We start from the raw sequence: 16,806 nt of genomic DNA, 5'->3' as shown, positions 1-16,806 counted from the left end.
CTGTCAATAACGCAGATTGTGATGGAAAATGCCAAAGCTTTCAGTGATTTCCGACTGGCAGAAACACAGAAAACACAAGAAAGACTTAAAAAGTGATGTCCTCCAGGCAGCTGATCGATTAAGCCTGAGAATAAAACTGAATTTAGGCAACATGGTAAATAAATGCAGATTTTCTGTGACAGCACCTGACAGCAAGCAAATACCCCACAGCCCTCAGTGTGCGCAATCCCAGTTTCAATCGGAGAAATGTCTATAAATCACATAATCTGACTTGTTGTTTTTAACGTGTGCCAGCCTGAAATTTACAGCATGTATCAAACAGCAAACACTTCGGTATGAGACGTTTTTTTAGAAATATGTTCTCTTCATTTATAATTCATGGATGAGTTTGGGTGAAATTCAATAAACACAGTGAAATAAATCATCATGTTTTCTATTTCTCTGCAGCTTTAAACATTCACACTGTAGCGTTCATGTGCAAAGGGAGATCTAACATGCGTATCGCTTCCAGGTGGGAAATCTCGGTCTCCTCTTCATGCTGCTCTTCTTCATCTATGCTGCGCTGGGAGTGGAGCTCTTTGGCAAACTGGGTCAGTCACACTACTTGCAGTAAACTCGCACACACATGTACACACACACACACACACACATGTAGCGCGGTCTACAAGCTTCAGCAGACAAGGTTTTTGAATCCACTCATTACCACCACAGTCACGACTTACAGCAAATTTCCCCGCCTCAACCGTCTCAGCTGAATCCTCACTCTCCGGCCCCATCTGTCTCTCTCTCTGTCGCCACCACTCTCACATCAGAGGCCTGCGTCTAACGAGAGAAGATCACATTTGCATGATCACTTTCATTTACGTGTGGCTTCCTCAATAGGCCGGCCCCATCCAGCTCATTTACTGTGAGAGTGGAGAGGATTAGCTAAAAAAACCCCCAAAAGATAGGAAAGGCAACTGGGAGGACAAAATGAAAACAACTTGGTGATGAAGAGGTTGCTTACTGTGAAATGTTATTATGTTTCCGCTCGATGCATCGGGCAAACAAATGGATGTCTGGTTTGCAGTTTTATGAAGTAAAAATCCCTCTCCGTTTGCGCTTTTGTCAAGCTGCTGTAAAAAGCTTTTGGATGTGCCGAACGCCTTCTTTCCCCCATCGGTGCCTCACTTTAAACGCTCTGTTCTGAAACCTATAAAGACGAAGGAGTGACTTATGTTTTGGTCCGGGCTTGAAGAGAGGTTTGGTGCAGAATATTGCAGCACGGCTCAGCGAGGATCAAGAAACATTATTACTCTAACATCCACAGTCATGTTCGGGACTATCACATTGTGCTGAGCCAATTTTCACTGGAGGTTACAGTATGTAGACATTTTGAAAGCCGCGAGAGGTTTAGGGGAGTTCACGCTGATTGAATTTTACATTAAACAACATTCAAAACACGTCTCTTTCCCTTGAAAGGTTTTTCCGTAAATGAAGTTCACTCTTTCCATCAGACGCTTGATTATGTGTAGGCTGGCAGAGAATACAAAGCATTACAGGCCTCCACCCGTGTGAGATTTTTGGGGGTTAGTGTGGGCGCACGCTGATATAACCGGCCACCAATAACTGGCTTAATGGGCTCATGAAGTCTTTCTTCCCTCAAAGACACTCGGCACAGTCTGAGAGAAGACATGGATGATACTGTAGGTTGGCACTCTGAGGGTCTGGACTCTGTGACTGTGGTGTCTGCTGAAGGCTCAACAGATAAGAGAAAGTGATGAAATATGAAAGGGGATCAAAAGGAGAGTTTGAATGTTTATAGTCACGGCATTGGCTTGAAGCTGCCGGGCCTATAGCAGGTACTTTGAGCACAGCTGATCTTGAATGTTTGCAGTTTGAATCTAAATCACTGATATCCTGCAACCTGAATCCCCGTTCCCACCCCCATCCTCTTGCCACCGGGCTGTGACTCAGAATTGGAGAGAAGTTATTTCTGGCTTCTGGAGGAACTGTTGATAACACACGTTTCCATTCAAATATTTAATCATGCTGGTTCTTTTTATATTTCATAGAACTCATGATAGCATCATTATTTTGTCTCCGCTGATTGTGTAGTCCCTTCTTGCATGAAGAGCTTTACGGGTAAAGTTTGATTCCATGTGTTACTGTGGAAAGTGACTTTATTCAGTTCCTCTGAGCTACACACTCATTTTGAAAAGCTCTCATCTTTCTCCTGCTGCTTGATCCTTAGACTAAGAAACAAGGCGCATAATACTCAAAGGACCGTCTCCCTCCTCTCTAGCTTCCTGCTAATGTGACCTGGGCTTTTGAACAAAGGAAGAGATCTTCTGTCTGCTGTTATGATTCTGTTAACAGGCTCCTGAGGGCTTTCTGTCAAATTGGCCCTGATACTGATAGAGACTCTTCTTGTCCTCCAGAAGACAGCTATCTCCTCTCTGTCAGGTCCACAGAGACGCACTGCTTAGCAGCTCTTTGTGCGTTTGGTGCCCTCACTGCACTCGGATTCGTGACTGGGATACTTGCATGCTCACTTTTATCCCTGCTAATTCTCCTTTTTCTAACCGTCAAGTCTACAGCGTGGTGGATTCATGCCCGTGTATGTTTGTGTGTTCACTAGAGTGCAACGACAACAACCCGTGTGAGGGTCTGAGCCGTCACGCAACCTTTGAGAATTTTGGGATGGCCTTCCTCACACTGTTTCGAGTGTCCACTGGAGACAACTGGAATGGGATTATGAAAGTATGAGTACACACACACACACACACACACACACACACACACACACACACACACACACACACACACAAATGATGTCTAGATTATCTCATGACCACAGAGAGCAATGACCTCCAAAACCAATTATGAAATAATAAAGTGGCTTACAGCTGAGCAATGTCAACACTTTCACATCTTGACTTTTGCTGCGTTAAAAACATGTGATGTGAGATAGAATCGTCCTAAGCTAAGCTATGCTAATTGAGAATAACCTCTTGTTAAACAGCCAGGATAATACGAATTATTTGCATTCTGTAGTTAATTTCTGCTAGATTTTTCAGGACATATTGATGAATTTATATTGATTTGGGAACATATGGGGACATTGATAGAATCCAATGACAGTCACGCCTCTTAAATTACAGCACAGGGCTGTCACAGCTCACCTCACACTTTGTAGATTGAACCCACTGCTTAAAAAGTGATCATATCTGTCCTCTCATCCACCCACTTTTTTGTATTTTATGCTTTCATTTACATATACTTTCCCCTTCTTCCCTAACTTTAATGTTTCTTTTATTTGGAGTAAATAAATGTATAAAATTTATTCCACCCCATCCTTGGGGCGTGGGGATAGGGCTGCACCCTTGGCTCAGCCGCTAGCGGCAGCAGGGGGCTGTTGTAGCTCGTACTGAAGGACAGAGGACTGGGTCACTGAGATTTAAACAGAACTTTGAAGAACAGACCATGCCTACAGAACAAGCTCAGGGACTGGACCTGAAAAGGTCTGGACCTCTAGCAGGTCCACACCCTCCCAGAAGTGTGCAGGTGGCACAAGGCAGACAGAATAATCTTGTAACATCATGGAATCATACAGCCTGACCTCTGCCCAGTCATACCACAGTCCCACGTCAGCAGTGGCGGTCAGTGTCCAGGGTTTCCATCATTATCGTCGTCCTCTACAGCAAACCCACATCTGCCTTTTTTCTCTCAAGGCTTTTACAATCTTTCTCTCTCTATCTTTTTATTTTTGTCTCTTTCTTCATTTCATACACCCACACTGATGCAAATAAACACATCTTCATGTGAGGAAAAACTCACATTTGGCTCCTTATGTCATACATATTTGGCTACATTTTGGTTTCATTCCAGATGAAAACAGTCAAACTGTGGATTTACAGTAATGTTACATCTGTGATGTGACTTATCCTGTTTATACTAATTGTTGAGGTGAGACAAGAAGAATCACTCATGAGTGTAAAATGATGGGATTTCATACAGAGACTTAAAGAGAAGTTTAATTTGAGTGATGGATGGGAGGGATCATTCACTAAAGTATGGTTTTATTTATCTTAACTTCAGCAGCATCATTAAAGACGCACTGTTTTAGAGAAATGTAAAGCCCTTGTTTCCCCATTATGTAAATGTTCTATCCTAATTTGTAAGCTGAGACCTTTTTAAAATACACATTCTCCAAATTTCCACATTTCATTTTTAGAAGCGAGCGCCTCATAACACTGGTTTGTCATCGCTTACATTTAGCAAGTTGCAGATTCCTCACAAGGGAGAGAGCTGTTCAGTTATTGTTAGATCAGTCCTGCACATGCCAACCTGCACTGCATAAATTAAAGTGCTACATCAGCTGTTCAACACACACTCTGCTGCCCTACATCACTCCCACTGTCCCTGTTTGCCCTCATATTCTTAACGAGGTCTCTAAAGAGTTAACATATCAAAGCTTTTGTAATTTAGCCTCTGGTGTATTGGGCAGACAGCATATCCGTCTGTAATAACTGAGGATGTATATGTGTGTCTCTGTGCCTTTTAAGGACACGTTAAGGGAATGTCGTCCGGAGGACCGCCACTGTCTCACCTACCTGCCCTTGGTCTCTCCAATCTACTTTGTCACTTTCGTGCTCATGGCCCAGTTTGTGCTGGTCAATGTCGTGGTTGCTGTTTTGATGAAACATCTCGAGGAGAGCAACAAGGTACATTATGTAGAGAGTGCACAGCTGCAGACATATTTACACTCATCTGGTAAAAGTGAGAACAAAGACTATATGTACAGTCAATAGCCAGACGTCTAGAGACATATGTATGATGCACTTCCACATGACACTCATGTATTGGTTTGTCCTTGTTTTGGACTGAATTCGACACTTTTTGGATTGATGTCAACATTTGCTGTAAAATATTGCCATGAAAGAAAAATGCATGTGCTTTTGCAGGAGGCTAAAGAGGATGCAGAGATGGATGCAGAGATCGCCTTGGAGATGGCTATGGAGAGGCAGCGCAGAGTAAGCACAAGCTCCAACAACAGTTCAGCGGGAGGGACCTACGTTGGACCATGTCCACATTCTCCTGGACAGGTTGGAACAACGTTACCTCATTAATCAGCAAAATTTGGCTGCATGTGTTTCTCAATATGTCCTTTCATTTCAGTCGTTCCTTGTAACACTGTGTGTGTTGAAATAGGCGGTCTTACCGCTAAAGACACAGTCAGTGCTGAGGCTGCGTGGTGTCTGTCTCCCCCTGCAGGAGGAAGAGGTGCAGTACGGTGACCAGGACCTGCTGTCTCCAAGGAAGATGTCTGTATCCAGGATGCACTCTCTGCCCAACGACAGCTACATGTTCCGACCTGTACGGCCCTCCAGCGCCCCCTACCCTTTGGAGGAGGTAGAGCTCACTCCCCAACACCAGCATTCAGGTAACTGCTCAGGTATCAGCCTGGAGTTTTGGTGCTCTAACTTGTGTTAATGTTGGACAGCCACTGATATTGTTCTAACGGACACTGATGCTAATCCTATTCAGTAAACTTCACATGGACGGAGATTGTTCCATGATGCATGCTTCAAGCACCAAACTAAAATAAATGCTTCCAGCCACACCTGACTAATGCCAGAATTACATTTTAATGAAGGACTGAAATTTAAAGTATGTGCTTTGCATGTAGTCTTGGGTCCTCCAGTAGTTCTTAAGTCTACATTTGAGACAAATATATGTTAAGATACGAGAGGTTTCTCATGCTTTTAAAGCCCCAAACCGGAATTCTTGGATCATTTTGGAGCACTGCCAAATTGGAAAAAAGAAAAAAAAAGACTGCTTATGTTATCCCAAAATTGAAAATCTTGATTTTTTTCCCAGTGTATGTGGATAACAGCTGTTATTTACACCATAAAAATGGCATTGCAAGTTGGCAGTCCACAGCAGTAGACACCAACCAATCAGTCCCACGCAAATCCTCTAATTCCTCTATTGGATGCTCACGATGCTAACCAAGGGTTAAAAGCAGGGTACCGTGCACATTGCAAATGATTAATTTGCTAACATTCAACTGCAACATAATGGACGAGCCGTTTACACAGGGTCAAGAGCTCCAAACACGATAATTTCCAAATGCAACTGGTTGCAGCACGGATAATTTAAATGCGTTATAAAAGGAGTGCATATTTATACAGTCATCATTTTATGTTTCATGCGTGAATTTAGCAAAACCAGAGCACTGTTGTTTGTATCATCCTGAAGTCTGACGTTCAGGGTGCTTTTCTCTCCGGTTCCAGCTTGGGTCTTTAAACACAAAGCAAAACATGACACAAGAGAGCTTAGCAGCAGAATAAACATGCTGAGAACACAAGTCTAAGCACTGACGTGCACTGTTTTATCTGCAGTCAGATTCTAATGGCATGTTGTGGCCAGGCTGTGGACAGGCCCAGCTCTGTCCCAAGGTACTGACTGTAGTGGATGAGCTGGTTCATGTGAATCCCTGCACCCTTCACACGGGCTCATCTGCTCAGCTGTGGAATGGCTGAATACTCGACGAGAATGACGGACAACTTAATGGCCAAGCTGCAAAGTCAGACAACTATATTCATAAAGATAGTAATCATCACAGCTGTGGTGCTTTGTCTGTTGTTTGCTTTTTAAGATTTAAAGCGGTGGATTTATAACCAAGTGGCTTCACAGCTTGGCCTGAAAGTACTAACTGAAGATGAACTTGTTTAAGATCTAACTCTGACTTTGCTGCAATGTCTTTAATCTGTTTTACTGTGTGAGCATCTGAACTCACAAGTGTATTGACCTGTGTGTGCAGAATGCCTCAGACCCTGGTTACACACAGACTCACAGCAGTTATCCAACACAGATTGAATTGAGGATGGAGTTGCCTCCTCCTCATCTCTTTGCAATCACACTTGTATTTAGAGTTTTCTACTTTGGGCTTAACTGTCATGACTCATTAGAGTGCTGTATGTAACCAGGATCTAATGCAGAATATTAGATCCAGCAAACTGACCTTATGTGACTCTATCCTGACAGTCAGCTCAGTGCTGCTGCTTTACTCAGTTGTGATGAGCAACCTACTGTTTGTGCTAATGACTTTTCATTCAGACGCTTTATTTTGATGGAAAATTTATCATAAATGAATCCAAACTTATAATGTAAGGAATTTAACTGAATTCTTGTTGCTCAAATCCCAAATTTTCTATCAAAATAAAGTGTTAGTGATATTCCACGTCCTCATTGCTCAAATATAATAAATTATCCTTAAGTGACAGGAAGTAGTCAGTATGTATGTATGTATTTTTGTACATGCACAAATATGCATGTGTTTTCTGCAAAACCGCATGTGTTTGCATTGAGAGTGTGTACACCTGATCATACCGTGTGCGTGACTCAAACGCTTCACATTTGTACCTTCAGGCTCAGTGACGTCGGTCCACTCTCAGCCATGTGACAGTCGCGCACTGCTGCAGGTACCGGACGTTTCCCCCGTTCACCCCCGGTCACCTCCCACCCTCACCCTGCCCCGCATCGCCCCGCCCACACCCAGCCCCTCCCCCCGGGCCCTGCACAGACAGGTGAGAGACCCCAAAACACCCGTCCAGGTAGTTACATATACAGACACATTCATGTATTGGAGTGTTAATGTTCAGATTTAACGAGGAAGGTGTGTTTGTATGTTGCAGGTGGCAGTTAAAGTGGACTCTGTGGAGTCTCAGGGTTGTGAGCACCAGGAGAGGCCCAACCCTATCCATCTGCCTCCCCTGTCCCCCTCTCCCCTCTCTCCTCATGCCTCCTCCCCATCTCCCCTGCCGCCTCCTCCTCCCTCCTCTCCCTCAGCCCTCTCTCTACCACCCTGCTCCCCCTCTGCCTTCCCACTCCCTCCCCCCTCTTCTCTGCCTCCTCTAGTGTTCTCCCCCTCTTCCCTTCCTCCTCCGCTATCTTCCCCCACCCTTCTTCTCCCTCCCCCTCCCTCCCCCCGTCTCCCCCTGCGCCCTCCCAGCCTTCGGAGACCTAGACCGCCCTCTGCCGCCTCCTTCTGCGACCCCGCAGATGAGGAGGTGTATCACATCACCACCTCAGCCCGCCACAGGTGGCGAGACGAGGAGGCGGGAGGGCAGGAGATCAGAGGGAAGGCCGGCCGCAGTCACTCCCTCTCCCCGTACACCCTCCCACATTCTATCGATTCCTACTCCACCGCCTCCCCTCCTCTTCCCCCGCTACCTCCTTCCTCCTCCAGGAGTGCTCTCAGTCTGCTCGGAGCCGGATTGAAGGACCATGACTTTAGGAAGGGCCTCAGCAATGACAAACAGGGCTTCCTGGACGAGCCGTCGTCACTGTCTGCTGGTTACCCCGACGACCAGCGGCGCCACTCCATCGAGGTCTGCCTCCCACAGGCTGTCATCTCCAGCGACGACCACCACTTCACACGTGACGCCCACCGGTCGGAAAAGGGTGGTCAGGCATTTCCTGTGAGGGTGCAGTCAGTCGGCGGCGGCCACAGGAAGAAGAAGATGAGTCCTCCTTGCATATCCATCCACCCACCCTCAGAGAGGGAGCACCCCCAAGTTGCCTCACCCCCAAAACTGGCTGACTGCAGCATGATGCTGAGACGCAGGACACCGTCCTATGACTTGACCCCACACACACAGTCAAACACGCAAGACATCTCGGCGGAGCCACAGATGCGCGCGCAGATGCTCACACCTGTCCACGCACCGCTGCAAGCACACTCACCGACACACACGCTGACGCCCTCCCGGGCATCCACACCGACACACGCTCCATACACTCCTCCACATCCATCCACACCTACACACACTCACATCCCCATCAGCCCAAACATCTTTATCCAGCCTCATGCACCTCTTCTCCCTTTCTCACAGACACACTCCTTCTCCCCATCAGCAAGGCGCTCCCCTCTCACAGGGGACTACATCCCCCTCCCCCAGTTCACTCTCGACCAACCACAATCCAGATACATGAGTGGCTTGTCAGCTGGCCTATCAGACGCTGACACAGCTACCTGCTCTTCCCCTTTCGACAGCAGACTGGGAAGCGGTGCGGGATTCAATGCAAAGAATCGGAGGACCGCCCAATGAACATCGAGCGTTGCCTTCAGGATGTGAATTCATTGGTCCAAAAGCTCTAAGTTGGAGTAGAGGGGCCTCGGCTGACCTCAGCAGAGATTGGTGCTGGGGAGGAAGTGAGAGAAAGAAGTTTACTGGGAGAGGGATTTTTTGTTTTTGGTTTTGTTAGAATGAATATTGAAAAGACATTAATTCCTCTTTCCAGAGAGATGCTGGTACAGTCCCGTCCTAGAATAACAGACAATGGATCGATTTTCCTAAACCCAGCTTGAAGGACAGCAGATCCACTGGGGCTGTACCAGTCAAATAGAACCCACTGTACATGGTGTGTTTAGGACGTACACTGATAACACACCAGGACTAAAGCCACCTAACTCCGTAGCCAAAGTTTTTTTTGACACACTGTCCCCACCCACGTGAGCCAATCAGGAAGCAGCGTCTGGCTGATAACCTCTGACCTTCACGGGAAGTGGTTTGTGAAATGCGAGCGTGGGGGGAATTGTGGGATATGCAACTTCAGGTTTTCTACAGAAGTTCTGCTTGCCCCTCCTCTGCTCCTCGATCACATTGATCGGAGCAGAAGTGTGCGTGTGAGTGCGCGTGTCTGCGTTTTCTCGTGTGCAAGTACTGTCAAATCTGTTGTCATGGAAGTCGGCCATGTTATTCTTACGCCTGCAGCGACAGAGAGAGGGGGAGCAGGGCAGAGCTGTAGTGTATGTTTATCTGTGTATCTGTGCAGTGTAAATAAAGGAAAATGCTGTTTTTGGTGAGATTAAAAATAGCTCTATCCATATGCACATATTTTTATAGAGATCTAAAATGTTTTTTGCACACAAGTTTGAATTTCAAGTCGCTTGTTTTTTCCTCTGTTGTCCTCTTGTGAATGTATGTTTTTTTTCAAAACAGGGAGAGAGAGAGGGAGAGAGAGAGAAAGCAGCAAAGGAGATCCGTCCTCCTTTGAACAGGCTAGCTGAGGTTGAGGAGTGGGATTTTATTTTTCTATTTTGGAAAAGAGAAAGACGTGAACAGGGGTGTGATGTGTTTCTGTAGCTTTGTCTCAGATTTCTATGTATTTGATGTCTATAGAACAGTCTTAAGAAGTGGGCTCAGTGATGCGAGCCAAATTCATTTTAAGGTGTTTTTAAGCACTTTTCACACTCACGTCCTCACAGGGAGTGCAGTTTGTGATTTTGTGGGAAACCTGTTGAGACTACTGGCTGAACACGTCCGCTGTCTCTCCGCAAACTCAAATCTAAATGTGGCTTTTATGTGGATTTTGCCCTTTTAAGGAGTTAAAATATACAAAAATTATATGCAACACAGACAAAAACTACTGTGCCTCAATTTATTCATTTGTCCAGATAAATCATGACATACCAACATACAAGCAGCTAACTGTCTCCATGGGCTGCTCGCTATGGGAAAATATACAAGGTGAGCAAAATTGAGCATTAGCCTTGTGACACAAAGCTACGATCTGCCATCACTGAGCCCCTCTTCTGCAGCGGTTTTCAAGCTGGATCAGCTCTGACACCACTTCGTGTTCTGTACATCTAAAGACAACCAAACTAACTAACTTACTAAATATGTGTAGCCAGAGTGCAATAATAATATATACTTGTGAAAAATATAGTAACATCTACACTACATAAAACAACCACATTCTTGTGTTCGTACATACTGTAGAATTACTATACTATATGATATAAGCCCATTTTTATACAGAGTATTTCTATCTCTAGTGTTCATGCTCCTTTAGGTACTTGCCCCTCTGCGTGTGGTGGCATGGGTGTGGTTGAGACTTAGTTAGTGTAGATTTCTCTAAAAGCTCGTGCCCACCTGCTGATGGTGTTACTGTAAGCAGAAGAGTGACGTGCATCTCTGCTGAGGACTCAATAACCCATTTACCACCCCTCAATTTTTATTTCGAAGACACACATATGATGTTTATCCACAGAATCATGCAACTCCTTTTTTCCTTCCGGTGGCTGAATGTTTTCCTACCGAGCCATACCTTTATTCCAACACAGCACAAGGTGTGTTATATTCTATTCTGTGCGATTTCTGGTTTGGCACAAGTACACAAGAAGCATGCTTGTTAGCTACCCCTTTTAAAGGCAGGTCTTTATGTTTTTCCTCAGTAACATGAGTGAAAACCAAAGTGCTTTGATGCTGCACCATAATCACCACAGGCCCAGGATTCACAATTCTATCTGTCTTGATAGATATTGCCAACCAAATCCAGAGTATTTGTGATTGACTGTATGACAAAGGGTCTCTGGAGGTTGATGAAAACTCTATTAAAATGTGGGCATTAAATAACAACAATCGCATGTATATGTATACAGAAATTGGTCTTACATCATGCTAAAACTAACATTAAAAGGTGGTAAGAGAGTGGCGATACCTGCAGGAACCCTTTTAAACATGAGGTCAGTGATGAAAAGAAGGAGGTCCAGATTATTACAGATTATCATCAGATTAAAATTCTCCTTCAACACTCATCAGCTTTACATCTCCCGATCAGGATGCAATGTATGGGGCAAAACTGTGAGATAAAAGACAAGAAAAGAAAGAAGCTCTTATCTGTTAGCTTGATCTCGCCACCTGTGACCTTTGTGTACTACAGCGCGGCTCTGTGATTGGATAGAGCCACACTCACACTGCTGTGAATCCAGGTGACAATGAGGCAAAAATAACAAAGTTCACTGAAGGTTTTCATCTTGATTGAAAATGAAGGAGTGAAAAGCTGTTGGACAATGAAATCACCATTTGGAAATGCTGCTGCTGATGACCGCAGCGGTCAGTTTGTTCATCTTTTGATAGCACTCTTCTTCCAGTTCTGACACACAGAAGCACATCTGATGTTGTAGTTGGATGGTGTCCTCCCTCCTGTACGTGGCACAGTCGGTTGTCCCCTGGTTTAGAATCATTTTGATACACTATGAGCTTAAACACACTGTTAATGTGCAACTGCTTTGTCCTGTTTCATGTCCTCTTCCTGCACAGATTGTCAGCAATGGGAGGTTTTAAGTTGTCTGACGACAGCCTCTTTCTGTCTCACTCTTATTTGACTCAGTGCAGACAACCCCCGATCTACAGCATATTGCCATATTAATCGACACAGTTTGGTAGAGTGACTGCATAATTGTTCTTACGATTTACAGATCTTTGGATCTCAGTATTTAAATCCTGTTTTTGAGGAAACAGTTTTGACTATTGCATGTTCTGATTTAAGAAAAAAAAAAGTCTTTTGGGAAAGAATCATCTGGATGTTTTAGAGATTTTGATATTTGCATTTTCAGATGTTTCCATTTGTAGATTGACTACCTAATTGCACTGGGCTCTGATTAATTGGTATCTGATAAAATACTGATTAAATGACCCGATTCTTTGTTGTCCAATGCAATACTGGGTGGTTATTTACTGTATGAGGACTGAGCTCCTCTTTATACAGTTTTCTATAGAGAGAAATGGAAACCCACTTGGTTCTATTTTGTTCAGAACCAGCGTTATTTAATGTTGAAGTGAACCTTTTTTCACTTTTCCTCCTGATACTCTAACCATGGTAGAACTCTGGTATTGGTGAAACTAATTAACTGATGTATATTTTATGTAGGAGTAGCCTCAGCCCTGATGCTCTGTGCGTACAGATAAAGATAGTAATAAGTTGTGTTTTCTGGTTTGGCACTGAGCTGGTCCGGCCTCACACTGAAGCTGATCAAGTGTCGCCACAACAGCCAGACTCCAGAGAGTTCAAACTGTGATAGAACTTGACTTCGATGAATCAGAAGCCTTGTGTTTTCTTTCTTTCTTTCTTTCTTTCTTTCTTTCTTTCTTTCTTTCTTTCTTTCTTTCTTTCTTTCTTTCTGTCTTTCTTTCTTTCTTTTTTACAACCCTTCAGTGATTGGCCCAGGCACCCCCACCCCCAAACCCCCCAAGCCTTACAAGGAGGGGAGGAGGTGTGTTCTGTCTGTCAGAAGAGAGCCAACGTGTCTGCAATAATAAGCCCTCCATTATTCCCTGTAACAGAGGGAGAAGGGAGGGGACGGGGAGGCATTTTAAGGCTCGACACACAGTCGGACTCTCTACATTGTACCGTTGCTGATTATTGTGTGATGACCAACCGTTGTCCTGAAGGATGTTTCCCTGTCAATTAAAAAATACAAGATTTTTTTATTCCTGACGAGTCGTCTGCTTCGTTTCTTATGTTGATGGCCCTGATTTACTCACTAATGATTCATTCTTACTGTTTGTACCAGAGCCTGACCCATAAACTGTCCAAGGCCATATATCCAGCATTAGTGGATAGTGTTGGCTGATGGTACAGAAATGCCAGTTATGTGTTTTAATAAGCTTAGAAATGTGGATGCCATTACATGGATTGACCACCAGAGAGCGCTGACAATTTTGCAATCCTTAAATGTCACACTCAAATCTACACAATCAGAGGGGTTCATCAGTTGAATATGTCGTCCAGTCTGCCTGACTCACTGATCCCTGATCTGACTGAGGTTTGTGCAGGTTCACTGTGCTGTGTATTGATAAATTCACTCTGCTGAAGAAGACAGATTTATAATTCCAGCTTTTCCTCTCAGTCCTGCCCTTCTGTCAGTTTCATCTATGATCTATAACATTCTCTAATCTTATAATCTGTACTATATTCTAGCCTGTATACTCTATTGAGTTGTGGCACCTTCGTGATCAAAGTGACAAGTAGCAACATGTAGTTTTGGAAGCACAAGAGGATCATAGAGACACTCAGCTGCCTGTAGCATGAAACAGTCTCTTTTGGGAGGAGTCCAACGGTGGGTGTGTGTTACTTTGGTGGTGTGGGGATATGGGTGTGCTGCCACTGGGCCATCCCCCCTGTTAAGAATGAACAAATCACCGATTTGTGGCACCTGTGTGACAGATGTTTTTAGAGTATGCACAACCATTGGAGGAAGCACTGAGGTCCTTCACTTAAGGGAAAATACTCTGTTAAAGGTAAAAGTCCTGCATCAAAAATGTTACTTAAAAGAAGGTATATCAGTATAATCAAGAACATTTCTGTAAAGTACTCCTTGCAGAAAAAAAAATGTGACATATGAATCATATCATGAGTAACTAATTTAAAACCACTGATGTATTTGGCTGAGGTGGATTTTTTGTGTATGTAAAAATTCCTAAAAATGAATCATAAAATAGTCCAATTGTCAAAATTATTTAGAATAAATTAAAAAATGTTAAATAATTACAATAAAAATCAAAGTTAGAGAAGGCTGAGAATTAAATGTTTTTACACGAAAAATGACAAACGCTTTTCTGTCAGTGAAGTGATCAGTTCATCGTTTCACAGTAGTTTCCTTGATCGCAAAGCAACCTACTTTATATTTATGTTCTTCACATGTTTTGTGTGTAAAATCTTCATTGGTAAAATAACTAGTAACTAAACCTATCAAATAATTACTGTGGCATTAATGTGCAACTTTTCTCTTTAAAATATGGTGGAGGAGAAGTGAAAGGTGACATTCTTTTACCTCTTTTCTGAATACCTTATTGTCTTATGTAAAGCACTTCCAGTTGTCTTGCTCTTAGAGGTGCTACACAGATAGCCTCGTCTTGCCTCTGTAGGGATGTATCACAACCACTAGGTGGCGATGTTTGATCATCATCAAAAACAGGAGTCAGAGAGTTGGTGAAAGCCCCGTGTAGCATGAGCAGTACATCAGTTTATCAAACACCAAGTATGACGTCAAGGGCAACCTCATTTGCAGCTTAAAAGATTTAATGCCTCTCTATGGAGTATATTTGACCCAATCGGGTCTCTTCTTTTTCTCCCTTTAGTTCCCAGTGTAATGGGATTACTCGAGCCAACCAAAATCAAAATCAAAAAATAAGTAATGCATCTGTAACACAAGTGGTTTGATGGAGAGGAGCAGCTCCTGTCCTGAACTCTGCGAACTACATTTTCAGGCGCTCAGCTCACACGGTTTTGATGCACCATCTTTCCTCAGGACAGCGACAGTATGTTCATTCAACGCAACACTGGATGGTGCTGCTCAGTGCAAACATGTGACTGTAACCTCTCCCGCTGAAGTGCTTTGTGTATGTGTGCGTGCGTGTGTGTTTGCCAGTGAAGCAATGTCAGTTGTAATATGTTCCTGTGAGAAGTAAAGGTCAAGATGACAGATTCATAAAAAAATAAAAGCCTCTCACCCCTCCTCCTCCGAGCCACAGTGCCTGCTAATAGCTTTTCTCTTAAGATGCCAATATTTATTTAAGCCTCTGTCTAGTTGATGGATTTACTGTTGCAAATTCAATTTTAATTTATCGCTCATTTGTAATCAAATCAGTCTTTGGCTTTTGGTTCCTTTCAGGCAGCGCTGCCCCTTGATGTGTTAACAGACAGATTATATGTTTGAATGCAGCTCTGCAGCTCCCATGATTGAAATTAGCCGGTCAAAGCTGCATTCAAAGACCGACTGCCTGCCACCAGAAAGAAACATCTCTCTTTGGCTTACTCTCTGAAACATGGTCCAAAAAGGCATCCTTGCAGATAGACTCAGACCCTTCTCCATATGTCGCTTCGAACAAATCAGTCACCTGGTGGCAGTCTGCTATCAGCCCTGCCATGTTTTCCATCTTTATGGTGCCATGAAACGCTCACTATCAGCTTCCAATTGGATATCCATATTTGGCCGCTCAGCAAAATGCACCACAAGACTGGTCATACCGCTCTTCAAAAAGTTCCCTCCTTCAGCACCTGCTTAGATGCAGAATGAAGCAGCTTTGTCAGGCGGTGATATGACAGCTTTGTCTGTTGGGAGGGGATTTACAAAGCTATAAAAGAAACTTGGCATTGAGAAATGGCAGCAGGGCAGTGAGCCTCAGCTGGGAAAGCTGGGTATAAATCCCCGTTTTACAGTCAACAACTATTCTGCCGAAGTGTCCTTGAGCAAGACACTGAGTCCTAGCAGCCTCTGGGGAGGTGGTGCACAGCCGATGTTTGACCTCTGACGTCCCCTTGAAGGAAGGTAAGTGAAAAGAAAACAAGGATCAATGAAACAAGACAATACTCTACTGTGGGTTTCTTGGTTCATGAAAGGCAACCAACATTTGGAAGACTGGAAATGTCCCAACATTGGACGGGTAGATGATGATATGTTTTATTTCTGATGCTGAGGTACATTTCAGGTACTATCGAAGTAACACCGTGGTTTCAAACTGAGTCTGGTTATGGGTCTGTCCATCTCATTCTGGTTAACGCTTTATCTCGGGAACGCCTTGAGGGAATTTCTTCAAATTTGGCACCAACCTTCACTTGGACTCAAGGATGAACTGACTGTCAAAGGTCAAAGCTCCCTGTGACCGCACACAACACGTGTCTGGCCATAACTTGAGAATTCATATGATAATTCTGACAAAACTTCACACAAATGTCTCATAAGGTCAAAAGTCACTGTGACATCATCATGTTCTGCAGGAACACTTTTCTGGCCGTTGTTCAGCACCCTAACATTTGGTCAGATACTGAATTGGTGTCCACCTTTAAACTGTGCTGATTGTACAGATCCTCTGTGCTGCCGGGTCGAACATGTGTGTCAAGCATCTGCGTTTTACAGGTTGTAGCTTTTCTGCAGCAGCATCCGTGTTTGAAGCATTGTAGTCCATGACAAGCTCATTGGCTGTGCTGACACTGAGCTTCAGGTGATTGTTGTTGCACCAAATACTAGTT

At 44.0% G+C, this 16,806-nt stretch overlaps 1 protein-coding gene across 2 annotated transcripts in view; it reads left to right on the top strand.

Moving 5' to 3' along the window:
• Positions 1 to 13,265, top strand: part of cacna1ha (calcium channel, voltage-dependent, T type, alpha 1H subunit a) — a 109,251-nt gene extending 95,986 nt beyond the window's left edge. The window contains exons 32-38 of one of the 2 annotated variants that reach the window (XM_070980460.1): positions 512 to 590; positions 2,621 to 2,742; positions 4,548 to 4,706; positions 4,947 to 5,087; positions 5,257 to 5,425; positions 7,417 to 7,574; positions 7,683 to 13,265. In XM_070980460.1, coding sequence (XP_070836561.1) covers positions 512 to 590; positions 2,621 to 2,742; positions 4,548 to 4,706; positions 4,947 to 5,087; positions 5,257 to 5,425; positions 7,417 to 7,574; positions 7,683 to 9,098 — 2,244 coding nt within the window. In that variant the 3' untranslated portion in view covers positions 9,099 to 13,265. Of the gene's footprint in view, positions 1 to 511; positions 591 to 2,620; positions 2,743 to 4,547; positions 4,707 to 4,946; positions 5,088 to 5,256; positions 5,426 to 7,416; positions 7,602 to 7,682 lie in introns of both variants that reach the window. The other variant, XM_070980459.1, reaches the window with a different exon arrangement.
• Positions 13,266 to 16,806: the final 3,541 nt, after the last annotated feature.

Source organism: Chaetodon trifascialis, chromosome 15 (genome assembly GCF_039877785.1).
Source record: "Chaetodon trifascialis isolate fChaTrf1 chromosome 15, fChaTrf1.hap1, whole genome shotgun sequence".
Classification (NCBI taxonomy): domain Eukaryota; kingdom Metazoa; phylum Chordata; class Actinopteri; order Chaetodontiformes; family Chaetodontidae; genus Chaetodon; species Chaetodon trifascialis.
This window is presented reverse-complemented; position numbering and strand designations above follow the sequence as displayed.